The sequence below is a fragment of the Chiloscyllium plagiosum genome, unplaced genomic scaffold (genome assembly GCF_037043375.1).
Source record: "Chiloscyllium plagiosum isolate Xiang-an unplaced genomic scaffold, Cpla_swu_hap1 HiC_scaffold_44, whole genome shotgun sequence".
Taxonomy (NCBI): domain Eukaryota; kingdom Metazoa; phylum Chordata; class Chondrichthyes; order Orectolobiformes; family Hemiscylliidae; genus Chiloscyllium; species Chiloscyllium plagiosum.
Window position 1 is genome coordinate 10,435,184 of NW_028270182.1, and position 15,691 is coordinate 10,450,874.

The 15,691-nt window shown below is 40.9% G+C and overlaps 1 protein-coding gene across 9 annotated transcripts in view; it reads left to right on the plus strand.

Annotated features, from left to right (window-relative positions):
- Positions 1 to 15,691, plus strand: part of LOC122544337 (GRB10-interacting GYF protein 2-like) — a 103,511-nt gene that overhangs the window by 27,368 nt on the left and 60,452 nt on the right. For all 9 annotated transcript variants that reach the window (XM_087982784.1, XM_087982787.1, XM_087982788.1 and 6 more), the window contains 2 exons: positions 12,556 to 12,620; positions 14,148 to 14,277. In XM_087982784.1, coding sequence (XP_087838910.1) covers positions 12,580 to 12,620; positions 14,148 to 14,277 — 171 coding nt within the window. In that variant the 5' untranslated portion in view covers positions 12,556 to 12,579. The remainder of the gene's footprint in view (positions 1 to 12,555; positions 12,621 to 14,147; positions 14,278 to 15,691) is intronic.

The window sequence follows — 15,691 nt, forward strand, 5'->3', positions numbered from 1 at the left end:
CGACCAGAACTGGACACAATATTCCAAGTGTGCAAAACCTCGCAGCTCTTGAACTTGATCCCCATGTTAATGAAAGCCAAAACACCATATGTTGCCAATCCTTTTGTTTTGAATTCCTTCCACATCTTCCAAACCAATGATGATTACCACCGAGAAGGACAGCCACCACCAGCAATATCTCCTCCAATCTGCATCCTAATTTGAAACTGTGTTGCTGCTCCTTTGTTATTGCTGGATCAAAATAGAGGATCTCCTTCCCTAACAATGTTGCATGTACCCACAGAGTATAAACTGCAGTAATTCAAGAAGGGAGCTCACTACAGCATTCTCAAGGCTAGTTGGGAGTATGCAGTGATCCCCACAACCCATGAATGAAATTTAGGAAAATTGCTTATCAGAGCAATTGGATTAATGCAAAATTTGTATACCGCTGGAGAAAAGAATGTTGTATGATTGTTTGTTTGAAATTTGTCACTTCTATATTCGTCCTGGTGAGTGCAAGGCACAATTTGCAACATGTTCCCCTCTCTTCACCAATGCCAATGTAAAACAGAACAATTTCTTTTCAAAGAAGAACTTGGAAGGTGAAAGGGTGGGTGGCAGTGGTTAGCACTGCTGCCTCAGCGCCAGAGACCCGGGTTCAATTCCCGCCTCAGGCGACATTGACTATGTGGAGTTTGCACGTTCTCCCCATGTCTGTTTGGGTTTTCCCCCGGGTGCACTGGTTTCCTCCCACAGTCCAAAAATGTGCAGGTTAGGTGAATTGGCCACCTAATGTTAGGTGACGGGGTAAATGTAGGAGAATGGGTCTGGGTGGGTTACGCTTCGGCGGATCGGTGTGGACTTGTTGGGCCGAAGGGCCTGTTTCCACACTGTAAGTAATCTAATCTAAGATGGCTGGGATGGCTAGCATAAGAGCTGGCAAGTGAAAGACCTGATGCAGAGCCAATAGACTGGCTTCCTTCTACTTTGATATGATCCCTGGACTGGATTTGCAGCAAGATGAGAAATTAAGGCTATTGCAGTAGTGGGTTTTTTTTTGTATTTTCAATGGTGCAGGGTGTCTTCTGAATTGCCCCTGTGAAGGGTGCATGCTTTATTGTACATCAAAGCTGAACTTTAACACTTCTTTAGCATTGGAGCCTGGACAGTGGTGCATTGGTGCAGTAAACACGTTGACATTCTCTTTGAAGGCTCAGGTTATCAATCATAGGCTGATTCAGGTCATGCACCATATCATTTTCTTAACAAAAGAAGCTAACTTGTTTTTCTATGCACCATTTCAGTGCCACAACAACTTGAGGCTAGTTTTTTTTCAATAATGAAAATAATAGAAGGATGAGAATCTGCCATTGAACCCCATTGTTGTGTCATGAATAATGGTAGGTCATCTCTTGGCTTGAATGCATGTGTTCTTAAGAAACAACTAGCAACTGTGGAAAGCAGGGGGAATTCAAGTGAGAAGGCCTTTAAAAGCAAAATCAAATATTACATTTTGTTTTCAAACTTTTATTTAAAAAAAGAGAACCTGCCTGAATACATTTCCCTTCCATGACCTCCATTTTCACACTGACTCAGTAACTGCACATACATTAACGTGCTACTGTGTTGTCATTTTGGGTGCCAATGATGCTGTATTTAGTGACAACAGTGCCATAACATTGTTCTGTGGAAGATGGCACATTTTTTATTCATCATTCTTTAAAAATTGAGCATCTACTGCAGAAGTGCTCTGTTTACAAAGTGTTCAGTTAATACGTGAAAGCAGGCTATTAATGAAAAACTTCCATATCAGAAGCATGCCATACATCTACTGCATGTTTTCTCACAAAAGTGACTTTCGTTTAACATGGAGAAAATGAGGACTGCAGATGCTGGAGATCAGAGCTGAAAATGTGTTGCTGGAAAAACACAGCAGGTCAGGCAGCATCCAAGAAACAGGAAAATCGAAGTTTCGGGCATGAGCCCTTCTTCAGGGCTCATGCCTGAAACGTCGATTCTCCTGTTCCTTGGATGCTGCCTGACCTGCTGTGCTTTTCCAGCAACACATTTTCAGCTTTCGTTTAACGTGCTTTTTTTTCCCAGATCACATTGTGTGTGAAACAAGGGATAGCTCTACGTCATGTCTTACTGACTTGCATGCAAGTCTTTAAACACTAATGGAATATTATTAGCTTGAAGTAGTTTGGACAACACAAAGGATGTACATTCAAAGCCTCTTTGTATTATGTTTAGAGTACCTCTGAAAGCTTGTGTTGAGTTTAGATAACACTAAAGGTAAATTGCAAAAAATCCTGCATTATTAATTTAGCAGTTTTCTTTGAAATCTTGTCAATCTTGAGCCTGCTTAGCCATTCAGTCAGGTTACAACCAATCTGAATACTTCATATTCTGACCTACCTCCTTTCAGCTCTTGCTTATTAAGGATCAATCCACCTGTACCTTAAAAATATTCAAGGACTCTGCTTCAACCACCTCTTGAGAAAGAGAGTTTCAAAGACTTATAACCCTCAGGAAAAAAAAATGTTTTTATCGCCTTTCTTAAATAGGTAACTCCTTACATTTAAACAGTGACCCCAAATTCTAGATTCTCCCATATGAGGAAGCATGCATTCCACATCTTCCCAAGGCCCCTCATGATCTTATATTTTCATCATGTTGCCTTTTACTCTTCTAAAGTCCAATGGAAGCAAGTCTAATCTGTTCAATGTTTATTTGTAAGACAGCCATCCATTCCCAATATTCATTTAACATACATTTACATTCGACATAATCTAGGAGACCAGTGTAGTACACAGTACTCCAAATGTCTTATCAGCATGGAACATGCAGCTTCTTTTCCTTGTCTTGGTTTGGTATTGCCATAATACAATCAGCTCTCAGGCCTGATTGCTGCTTTCAACAGAGCCAGAGAACTGGTCTAAGGGGAAATAAGCAACACTTCCTACTCCTCAACTCCATGGACGCCTCATCTCCCCATATCAGGCGCTCTCAAAACGACTCTCTTCTCCTCACGAATTCTCTCAGTCTGAAGCACTGAGGACTTATGTTCAAGAACCACCCCAACAACTGGTGAAAGTTAGTTCATAAAATTGAAATGTAAAGCTTGCCTCCAGATCTGGTCATCAAGATTTGTAAAGGCGATCCTCATTGTCAGAAGCAATATCACCTAACACATAAAGGTGGAAATATGCTTTTCTTACCCAATCTGGCCTACATGTGAATTCAGACCCACAACAATATAGCGGGCTCTTAACTGCTCTCTGAAATGGCCTCAGAAGCCACAAGGACTGACAACACGTGCTGGCCTTGTCAACATTGGCAACATACCATTAAAGAATTAAAAACCAAGAGTTGGTCATGTAATGCAGGAAAATAACAGTAAATGTAAGTCCTTCTCTTAGGGAAAAGAGTTCTAGCTTAAAGAAGAAATCCTGCAATGTCACAAACATCATGGATTTCCCTCCTATCATTAAAGCTCTCCTTGTTAAAAAAGCCCCTTTTAAAAGTCTCTCTTAGATGCAAGGCAAAGCAAGTTGAGTGAATTCCCAAGTGATACTGATTCAGCTGCTATTTAAAAATGGACTTCTAAATCACATTTGTTTTGGAATGTAATTCCTTATTCCTGAGAGCAAGGTGTTATTTCTTGTCTCTAACCTCGTTTGAAGCTTGTGAATTTTGTCGTCCTGCAATCTCCATCCAAGTTAAATAGCTTGTTTATTGTAACCACCTCCATTTGGCTGTTATTTTATTGCTGGCAATGGTGCAGCTGTGTGCTGGGGCCCCACTTGTCTTGTTACTGAAGTTCATGTGGCAATAAATTCCAGTGTAGTATGAATCACTGCACAATCATGTAGACTGACATATTATAAAGGAAGTTTAAATGAAGACTGTTGAAAAATGGAATTAGCCAGATTGTGTTGGCAATGATATTTGTAGAATTGTGCAAGCTTTCCAACAGTTTGTGACTCATGACAAATGTCAATTTGAGGTACATTAAGCATGTTAACTCACTATTTCTGTTCCCAATAAGACTATTGCCCCCTTCTAAGGAAGTAATTTTACCACTAAACCTTTTTTTTATCCGTAGATGGTAAATCTCAGAGATTAAAATAAACTCCTGAGGGCAGCATTGCTGCTTAGTTGTCTTGAAGTGAATTATGAAACAGTACACAGTGTGTCCCAGGGCCATACTTAAATTGGAAAAATGACGAGAGGTCTGGGGGATGGACAAAAGGTTTTTTCCTCCTGTCTAAAAATGGGAGTCTGCTTTTTTATATTTTATGCGGATTTGGGATTGGATTAGCCAATACGCCCTGCCCTTTTCCCTTCCCTTTTGATTCCCAGAATACAACTATTCTGGTTAAAACAATGTGCATGGTTTGAATTGGTGCAGTAAGCCAAAGTTGCAACGTATCACAAAACTGTTTGTTGGGCAGTGCACACAGCGTGAATGGGGAGTGTCTTGGCAGGTTCGGACTTGGAAAAGGCCAAGGACATCCTGTTCAGTAACGTAGTTAACTGTTAGAGAAGCTTTGTATTGCAGCTGGCAGCCTCTGCTTCTGCCAGGTGGTACTTGTCTTTTTCTGAAGCTTTCTCTTCCCCCGCAGATGGGGTCAAACGCAGCAACAGATGCTGTTGCACAATTTTCCTTGCCTGCCTGGCAAACTTAATTTGGCGAGACTCCCTTCAAGTTTCCTAATAAGACAACAGCCGGAAATCATCAAACACTTGTTTGCAGTTCCAATTCCCCCCAGTCAGTTTGTTTAGAATTTTTTTATCTGAAAGGGAAACCAGATAGATCCAGAGAGCGTCCAATCATATCTGCAGTCAGTGCTGAGTTCACAGATCTCAGCTGGTGGTACGTTTGTGTGGCGTTTGGCACTGGTCTGGCTGGCATAGGGTAAAAGTGATTTTGGCCAGGGTCCATCCTTTTGGCTGTAACCCACTGACCCACACAAATGTGCAGATCTTGGGTGCCCCTGAACAGACCATCACAAAGCATGATTGCTGTAGAAAAGCACCAAAATCCAGTGCCTCTGTCCTATAGAACTGACCACAATCCAGAAATGCCAGGCAAACAGTCAAAAGCAATAGCAACAAAAGTTATTTTCCCTTGTGTCAGTTTCATTTCAAACATCTGCCAGTCAATTCTCTTATTGTGCGGTGTTTTTTTGCCACTCTAACATCAGGTCGACACAGCAAAGGAAAGCTCTCTGTGATGTCCTGTTTGTATTTGTTGATGCGGAGAGCGATTATTCCTCTAACTCAGTCACGAGCTGAAAAATGTGTTGCTGGAAAAGCGCAGCAGGTCAGGCAGCATCCAAGGAGCAGGAGAATCGACGATTCGGGCATATGCCCTTCTTCAGGAATCATTCCTGAAGGAGGGCTTATGCACGAAACGTCAATTCTCCTGCTCCTTGGATGCTGCCTGACCTACTGCGCTTTTCCAGCAACACATTTTTCAGCTTTGATCTCCAGCATCTGCAGTCCTCACTTTCTCCTCTGACTCAGTCAGCACTAATGAGTACAGAACTAGTCATGGTTACCAGCAGCACAGAAAAAGTGTCAGGGCTCTCCCACTGCTGCATGCAACTGCAGAATTACATCAGTTGCATTCTGATCCGGGAACCAGTTTACCTTCGGAGGGTTAGTCTGAACTTGTTGGACTGAAGGGCCTGTTTCCAGACTGTAGGGATTCTATGATTCTGTGGTGGAAGTTAAATTTTAGTGGGGCGATTGACTGAATATCTGAGTACACAGCATGGTGATTTTAGAATTGTATGCTTATTCACGTGATCGTGATGCTACTGTGCACACACAGTCCCACTATCTGGGTCAAGTCTGTATATCATCTAACATCATCAAAATAGCTTCGCAGATCATCTGCCTCCTTGCTATTTGTTAGACCTCGCCAGAGGTAAATTTAGTTTGTTTTTAACGACAGAATACAGTGCAACACTTCACTAGCTGGGCCTTTGAATGTGAGGTCCTAGAAGGCACGTATAAAAGCATGCCTTTCTTCCGCACAAAGAGGGTGTGAACAAATCATGACTGTTCAGTTGCTAAATTTGCTGATAGCACAAAGGTATGTTGGAAGATACACTGTGAAGTGGTCAAAATTAATTTGCAAAAGGATACGGATGATTTGTGAATGGGCAAAAGTTTGGCAGTTGGAGTATGACCTGGAGAAATGTGATTTGGCAGGAAGAATCAAAAAGCCGCATGTTATATAAATGGAGAGTGTTTGTAAACCTCTGAGCTACAGGTGGATCCATGAATTGCAAAGTTAATGCACAGATATAGTGAGTGATTTAATAGGCAAATTGGATCTTGTCATTTATTGCATGATAAATGGGATATACCCAGAGGACATTTGCACAAGGCATTGTTGTTGCCATTTTTGGAGAACTGTACTGTTTTGGTCCCTTTTTAAGAAAGGATATAAATGCTGATATCTAGGAAAGGCAGGATCCTGCCTGAGGAAGAAGTCAGGCAGGCTGGGCCTGTGCCCTTAGGAACTAAGAAGAATGGGAAGTCATAGTCAAAGATGTACAGCATGGAAACAGACCCTTTGGTCCAACCCGTCCACGCCGACCAGATATCCCAACCAATCTAGTCCCACCTGCCAACACCCTGCCCATATCCCTCCAAACCCTTCCTACTCCTATACGCTTGTTGAACTTATAAGATCTTGAGGGGACTTGACAGAGTCGATGCTGAACGGATGTTTGCTTGCTCTTGTAGGGAGGATAGAAGAAGAAAATGCAATTTAACAGTAATTTGAAACACATTTTGAGATTCTTGAATCTTTGGAACTCGCTTATCCAGAGATGGAGCCATTTTTATTGTATTAAAGGCAGAGGCAGATTCTTGAGTAACAGGGGAGTCTAAGGTTATCAGTGCTGGTGCAAAAATGAAGTTGCGACCTGATCTTACTGAATTGTGAATGAGTCTTGAGCAGCCGGATGGCCTACTCTTGTTCCTAATTCCTGTGTTCATAAGACTGCATGTTGATCGGTATTATGAAGAAAATATTATTATGACCTTCTTACAGGCATTCTCCTGTTCCACTGGAAAGGTTTGACTTGCTTTGGATTTTGGTGGAGCTGCCACCTTGAAGCTCTGTTGCCTCCTCTCAGTGTGATGAGCCTTTTGCTGAGTGCATTTGATTCAACATAGCTGTCCCTGAGAGTGTTCAGCTTGTGCAGGTACTGATGCAGTAAGCTCAGCTTGGGCTTGAATAAGTCCTGGGGTCTTATCATTTCTTATCTTTGTTTTGTTTTTTCTGCTGGTTTTTAACTGGAAACCTTAACCTGATATTTTGAGGGAGGGGAGAATGTAATGGAAACAAAAGATTGCTTAATTTGAAATTCCTGGTGAGAACCAAAGTTCACTTCTCTTAGCTTTTATCTAGTTTACTGTGTACAGGAAGCTGATTGTAAACATTTCCTGAAAAGGTGTTTGTTTTCTGATCAAAATCCCTAAAAACACTTTGATCCATTCAGCACACCAGATTCAGATACACAGTGTAGAGTTTTGCGATGTGTATGTGAAGGAATGCATACAAGTTATTTTCCTTCCTGCACAGTTTCCTGCTTTGTGCTGTGATCTATCCACTGAGAGGATGGCTTTGCTGAAAAGTGTGCTGCCTTTTCTTTGTTGTTAAGAGATGGGAGTTCTTGTCCTTCCGGTGTCAACTTGGCTTCATTAAATGTACTTCTGAACATAAAGGTGACCATTCAGCCCATGGAGGCTGTATATTTTGAATAATCCAGTTAGTCCCTTCTTCTGCTTTTTTTCCTTCTTTGTAGGTCTGCAAATGTCTTCTCTCCCAGTGTTTATCCAATTCACTTATCGAACGTAACTTTTCATTCAACTCCCCACCATTCAGAAAGTATATTCCAGATAACAGAAACTTTCATTTGGATTTTATCCTCTCGTAGAATTCCTACAGTATAGAATCAGGCCATTTGGCTCATCAAGTCCATACTGACCCTCTGAGGAGCATCCTGCTCAGGCCATTCCCATGGCCACTCCACCTAACCTGAACATCTTTGACTGTGAGAGGAAACTGGAGCATGTGGAGGAAACCCACACAGACAGGGCGAATGTGCAAACTCCACACTGTTGCCCGAGACTGGAATTGAACCTGTCCCCCTGGTGGTATGAGGTAGCAGCGCTAACCACTGAGCCACCGTGCTGCCTTTTTATCACCCTTTTTATTTTAACTAATCACCTTGAACCTATACTCTGGTTAACATCTCGTCTGTCTGATGTAATAGTGTCTTCCATCAGAGTTATTCAAAATTTTGAATATCTCCATTGTCTCCTCTATTTTTCTGATCTGACATATTTAGTAGTAACATGGGTAGGCTATCCAGCCCATAGACCCTGCTCCACCATTCAGTATGTTTGCCCGCCTCCCCCCTCTATCGCTGTATCCCTTATTCCTTTAATACCCAAAACTCCATTAAACCCAATGTTGAATATACTTGGCCACCAAACATGTACAGCTCTCCAAAGTAGAGAGTTCTTCCAAAGATTCATATGAACATGTGAAACAGAGATATTCAGCCCCTCAGGCCTGCTCTGTCATTCAATACGATCATGGCTGACATGTTGCTTATAAGCCCTTTACTGAAAAGAAATTTCTCATCTCTGTCCTGAGTGACTGACCACCTGATGTGTGACCCTTTGTTTTAGGTTCCTCAATTTTTCGAGGCTAGTCTCTCCCTAGTACCATTCCACTACATCTCTCCTCCACCACCAAGTTTTTGATGTCTTCTCTTAATCATGGTGACTAAATTAAAACACAGTGCTGAGACCGAGGACAGAAGCTAAGCTGAATGCCATGTTGAGAGAGACAGGAGCCAGAGGTCCTTGCAAGTCCTACTAATGAAGTTTAAAATGAAGAGTCGGGCCTGGTTAACATTCCCGTCAACCATCACTGTGGTAAACATGTAAATTAACCAGCCATTAATCTTATTCTGGACCTTGGAGTGTGAAATTTACTGCTGTGTTTACCTAATTAACAATGGCTGCGTTCTAACTAGCAGCTAATTGCAGATGAGTTGACTTGGCCTATCTTAAGGTTAAGTGTGGCATAGTTGGTCTTTCACCCTTCAAAATCCAAACATTGGTCTTTTCTCCTTTTCCAAGGGAGTTTTGGCATTATGCCTGAAATGTAGCTTTCAGTGAGTGGTGATTTGTAAATAAGCTGGATTTAATATTGATTTCAAACTTTATCAGCAACCACTATGACTGTTTAGACTAATCTTGTTAGACCAGTTGATAAGTATTTTGCTTGGGAGTGCGTTAGGAGTTTTTGTTGGTGGGAATAGAGAGTAGTACTTTGGAATTCTAAGTTAAAAATCACACAACACCAGGTTATAGTCCAACAGGTTTAATTGGAAGCATACTAGTTTTCGGAGCGCCGCTCCTTCATCAGGTGATAGTGGAGGACATAATTCTAAGGCACAGAATTTATAGCAAAAATTTACAGTGTGATGTAACTGAAATTATACACTGAAAAATACCTTGATTGTCTGTTGAGTCTTTCATCTGTTCGAATACCATGATAGTTTAACTTCTTTCATGTGTAAATTAGCAAATCTTTTTTTAAAAGTTGCATTCTCAGGTTAGCTGTAACAATGGGTATTAGCTAGACAATATGTTGAAGGTGTTAGCCCCCTGTATTCTGTCTATGCCATGATGTTTAGATTGATTCTAATCTAAAAAGTGAGAAAACTAGAGTTTTCCATGAATTCATGCAGTTTTTGAGCAAAGTACAATGTAACTCTGCAAGTACAAATTCTAGACTTTGATCAGAGATCATGTTTTATCAACTTTATAAGAGCATTAAAATAGCATCCTTTTAGAACTACAGCCTCCAACTGCTGTGGTTACTTGGACAACTGCTGCCCTCTGCCACCTTGCCCAACTGCCCATTACTCTCATCTCAACCAAGCACTTAACCCTTGACCGGCAATGTGACTGCAAGTTATTCCTTGCTCCACCAACACCTATCTTTGTCTGAAGCCTCCAAAAATATCCTTTCTGGCTAGGATAATTTGAAGTTAGTTCTAGGACATCCAAAATATCACTCAGAAGCTAATGGAATGGACTTGAGGTGATAATGATAGCAAGCAATGCTACTTTGAATACTGTGCTTGAAATAGGCATCATGGTGTTACTGATCTGTACAGGAGACAAGCTTCCACATTTCTGCACTGAAAATTATTTCTGTATTTCAATGCTGCCGCTAACTTAATCTGTTATCCCTTATGTGTCAGCCTCAGCTCTGTGGTACCACACTCTCCTCTGAGTCAGTCCAATCCCATAGACTTAGAACCTTCAACCCCTCAGACTCGAATGAGGGATGCAGTGCCATCTTTTGGGTGAGCTACCAGGCTCTCAGCCAAAGATTTAAAAAGATCCAATCGGACTTCAAACGACTGAGTTCTCCTCCATAATCTCACCAATATTTGTGTTTCAGCCAGTGCTGTTAAAATCTGGTGACATCATTGCTGTTTGAGATTTTACCATGTGAACATTAGCTCCACTTTCCAATAACTGAGATTGTCAATTAAAAGTGATTCTTTGTAAAACCCTTTTGGACATTCTGAAAGTAGCTGTACAAATCCAACTTCATAGGACAGCATTAAAACAATTTCAAGCCTTAAACTGTTTGCAGGAGCACCTTTAAAGTAGTTAGGACTTGCAGCTAATGCTTGACCAGCATTATGACCTGCTCTTTGTCACTATGTGGTTAAACAAGGAATGTAGATTAAAAGGAGGCACAAAAGAGAGCTTTCCATGTTATAGTGTTTGCTAAGACTCCAGTGCAGTTCAAATGCATTTCTTAAGTTTCTTCCCACGATACAAACCTGCAAGTGAAACTTAGTGCCATATTGGAGTGTAGTACATGAATTAACTATTCCTTGTATTCATTTTACAGTGGCATAAAATTTATCTTAACTTTCTGGCTATGTGACTTTGATATTAAAATGGAGGATTAGTTGGAGGGTAGGTACATGTGGTGGAGCTGTGAAATTTCACTGGATTTAATAGCTTTGCAACTTTGAGCATAATTACTTGTCAGTTTAAGTTGATTTTTGTTTATTACTGCTGTTTGAGTCTTTATTGGAAAGTGGTAAATATTGAGGAGTGCTTTTTTGTTCCACCACCACAGACCTCTGTGGGAAAACTCATGCACTGAGACCATTTTCTGGTCAGTATTTAATGGGTGAATATAGTAATATTTGGTAATAAGCATTGCTGCAGTATACATTGGGCTTCTTGGTACAATTCCATTTATTTTGGTGTTTGGGAGGAAGTTCTCTTATTTTGGTGGTGTGTGGGAGGAGAGAATGGTTCACATCTGTGCAACTGAACATGGGAAGAATCTGTGCTGAAATGGGCAGTAACTTCTGTAAGTTGACAGCGTTGATTGCAATTTAAACAGCCTTGTGGTTTGAAGACAGTGGTTTTGAAATTGGCTTTGAGTCAGGCTGCACTTGAAAGAATTTGATTTTTTTCCATTTCGGTGGTGAACGCAACATCGCAGGTGATATCTAAACACAGACTGGGTGATATATTTGAAGTTGCACCTAAACCATTTTGCTGCCTTGTCTCTCCATTACAAGCTGACCTGACTCTGCTTACAATGGGAAGACACTTATATCCATGGGTTTTTATGGCCCTCCTGTACTCTGAAATTTGCTGCTCTACTTTGTTCATTACCATGAATCATTTAAGAGGCATATCAAGCTGTCTGCATGTTTCTTTCTGCCAGCTACATTGTGTGATGAATGGGAACCACTTCCTTTTTTGGTAAATATTTTCCTTTTGCCAGCTACATTGTTGTTAAAGCAGCCACTCGCCCGTGGACCAGAAGTAGTGGTGACCATTTCATCTAGGCATCCCTCCACATCCTACCTGGAAGCTTGCTTGAAGAGTAGCATTCAGAGGTGCAACGGTTAAATTGTTCATCTGTTCCCTCAGGGCTTTATGCACAATTGCCAGTGCTGGTAAAGTGGGTTATTTCACTCTGCTGCCTTTAACTCCTCCTTTTAAGGAAGTGCCCAAAGGTGGTTGTTGAGAATGTTTCCCTTCGTTTTCCCGTTTCATTCAGAACAACTTGATTCCGTGTTGATGTGTGGTTCTTTGGCTGCTTGCTATTTTTTTTTGGCACTTAATTGAAGTGGCTTTAGAACTGAACCTTCTGACGGAACTGAGAGTGTGTTGCCGTTGAGCCAAGGTAACAGTGATAGCTTTTGGATTTGTAGATTCAGTTCTTTGCATATCCTGCCAATCTGTGGCTTGATCCCATGAGGAGAGAAAGCTAATGCCAGTTACTTGTAGCTCAGTTCATATACTTCCTACTATCTCTTCCCAGTGAAGATTTGAAACGGGCATTTTGGCAGTGTGGGGTTTTAAGTGGGTGACAGAAGAGAAGATGCCAATGATATGTAGCTCTCGAGGGGGAATAATTACCATGCTTAACTTTGTTATCATAACTTTAGTGATGTGATTTTATTTTTAATCTTGTAGAGTTGTTTGTCGGAAGACAAGGAAATGGCAGCAGAGACTCAGACGCTCAACTTTGGACCTGAATGGTAATGTATAACCAAAGCGCTTTCTGAGAAAGGACATGTTTTGGAGATTTTCATCATGCCCTCATCAGGACAGAGGTTAAGAAATACCCAAGTAAAAGGATGATTTGGAGGTGCCGGTGTTGGACTGGGGTGGACAAGGTTAAAAATCTCAACAGGAGAAAGTGAGGTCTGCAGATGCTGGAGATCAAAGCTGAAAATGTGTTGCTGGAAAAGCGCAGCAGGTCAGGCAGCATCCATGGAACAGGAGAATCGACGTTTCGGGCATAAGCCCTTCTTAGGGCTTATGCACGAAACGTCGATTCTCCTGTTCCCTGGATGCTGCCTGACCTGCTGCGCTTTTCCAGCAACACATTTTCAGCTAAAAATCTCAACACTTGGTTATAGTCGAATAGGTTTATTTGGAAGGACTAGCTTTTGGAGCTCTGCTCCTTTATCAGGTGGACAGCTAGTGCTTCCAAATAAACCTGTTCGACTGTAACCTGGTATTACACTTATACTGTGAGAATAAAATGCTGATTGTTTAAATTCTAGCTGCAAATTCTTTAAACAAAGCTTGGCAATTAACTGTCATCATAATTACTGGTGCATTCTCCATGATGACGCCTCTACCAACTGGAGTCCACTTGCCAGTCAATCTGCAGTTCTCTTGTAAAATATAAGTGTAAAATATAACTACCTAATTACTTTGTGTGATAATTGAGTGTTCATGAAGTTTGTAGGATACTGGGGACTGGGCTTTATGCATTTATTTGAGATGCTGACTTCTATTGTACCTTGGACCTTTTGCACTTCGTTTCAGTGGAGTTCAGCTTCAGTGAAAATTAATAGCAATCTCTTAAACAGACCACGCTGTAGTTGTACAAACTAATGCAGTACCAAAAATTAAAATGCTGTTCCACATCAATGGATTGTCTTGCTTGAGTTAATCAGTACACTTTCCATTAACCATTTTGCAATCTAACATATTGCAGATGCTGATATACCTTTGTGTTGTTTCTCTCAAGCTTTATGTAGAATCACCTAATTTAACTCCTTCAAAAACAGTTCATTTGAGCCATTAAAATTTAGCCGATGGAATCTTTCAACAAAGGGGAGGCCATTCAACCCATTGTGCCTGCGCTGGCTCAGTCCTATTTAATTCTGTTCCCAGCTATGAGTTATTCTTCATGATCAGTGCTTATCAGTTCAGGAAGGAGAAATCTGGGTGTCATTAAAATGTTGCTGTGGGAGAATGGAACTAGCCCTTGAGCAGAACTCTGGCCTGTATTAGTTTGTAAAAAAAACTGTGGTATGGATAAGTGCAGAGTACTAAATAAATGTGTTTAGATTCACTACGCTATCATTCAGTTTTTTTATTAGCTGTGTATATTGGCTACTGATATATCCCAGCACATTTATTGCATCACACACCCTGTTCCAGGAAGGACTTTGGTTTAATCCCTGTTTATAGCTTTGTATATTCATTTTAAACTACTTATTTTATTGAAGTGAATTGACTATCGAACAAATTGTGTTCTCTCGTTACAGGCTTCGTGCATTGTCCAGTGGTGGAAGCATTGCATCCCCACCTCCTTCACCTGCATTGCCAAAATACAAATTAGCAGATTATCGATATGGGAGAGAGGAAATGCTAGCACTTTATATGAAAGATAACAAGGTACTTTTAACAAGCCTAACCAGTTGAGTTTTCCTTTGCATTCTGCCTGTACTTTTCTGTAACTTGGTGACATTTATCAGTTCAGGAATGTTTCTGAATTGGAGAATACAAGCTGAACTGTGTTTGGCTGTGATGTGCTGTTTTTTTTTTTGACAGTCTGTTGTGTGCTCATTATTTTGAATGACAATTCTTTGCCATTTGTAGTGACCGCTCACAGCCAGGAAGGGTAAGAACGATAGAGTTAGGTGAGGGAAGATGATTTCTGAGCATGCAAAGAAGCATGAAATTGTGGGGGAGCTGTCTGGAGTCAGTCATGAAGAGTGGTTGTACTACTATCTGATTATCTGAGGATCAGTGCCTCCATATTTACTTTTGGGTGTGATATTTGCTTTCTGTTAGTTTTTTTTTAATTGAAAACTTTAGGTTCATAGTGAACAGAAAAAACTGTTGTTTGACCTTTTGAGTTTGAGTAGTTGCCCAACAGCACTTGAGTTTGGATGTTGGGTATTTCAGTAGCAGGAGTGGGCACGTTTGGATGTGAACGTACTCTCTGTTTGCAACTCTGTGCGAGAACACAATGGTGTAAATTAGTTAAACTGAAGTGGGACTTGCTGAACTTTTGATCGTGAACAACAGTGAAAGATGCCTTGATTTAGTTTGGCATGCCGGCATTCCATTTGTGCAACTTGGATATGGTGAAGAAACTAAAGTTAGATTAAAATCCAGGGTACTTAGGTTATTGGAGTTGGGCAGCATGACTGTGTCCAAGGATGAGTAAGTTACCCTTTGATACTGTCGGATGTCTGATAAAATGGGTTTAAGTGGTGCTTGATGTAAAACTGTTCAGCCAGCTGGTTGAAGTAGTTAAGCTGACTACGATGGAAACAGAATTTGAAGGAGGGTGCGGACTCTGGTGATAGTGGCACTCGCCATAATATGGGTCTGTGCTTGCTAATGGAAAGTAAGATTTAATCATATCTATGGGGTGAGAATTCATGAGTGGAAACTATCCATTGCATTAGTCAGATACCCTTGAAATATTCAATTACAGTACTTGGAGCCCCAGAGAAAGAAATGGAAAAGTTTTGTTGGGATAATTATTTGTGGTAGAGGTTCATTGGTGGTCTGGTAAGCTTTGGTATATGTAGGCTTCTGAATGTATCATTTTAGTTCCTAAACTTAGTAATGCAAAATAGTCATCAGTTATTGTTTTCCATCTCTCTCTTCAGTTTTGTTTCCTCCTTTGTCCCAAGCCACAAAAAAGTTAACAACTCAGTGTTACCAGACTTCATTTGCTGCCTTGCTTAGAATTTAAGAAATAGGAGCAGAGTAGGCAATTTGATCCTTCAAGGCTGCATTCATTAGGATCACAGTTAATCTAAAATCGATTTTCCTGCTTGCCCTATTAACCCAC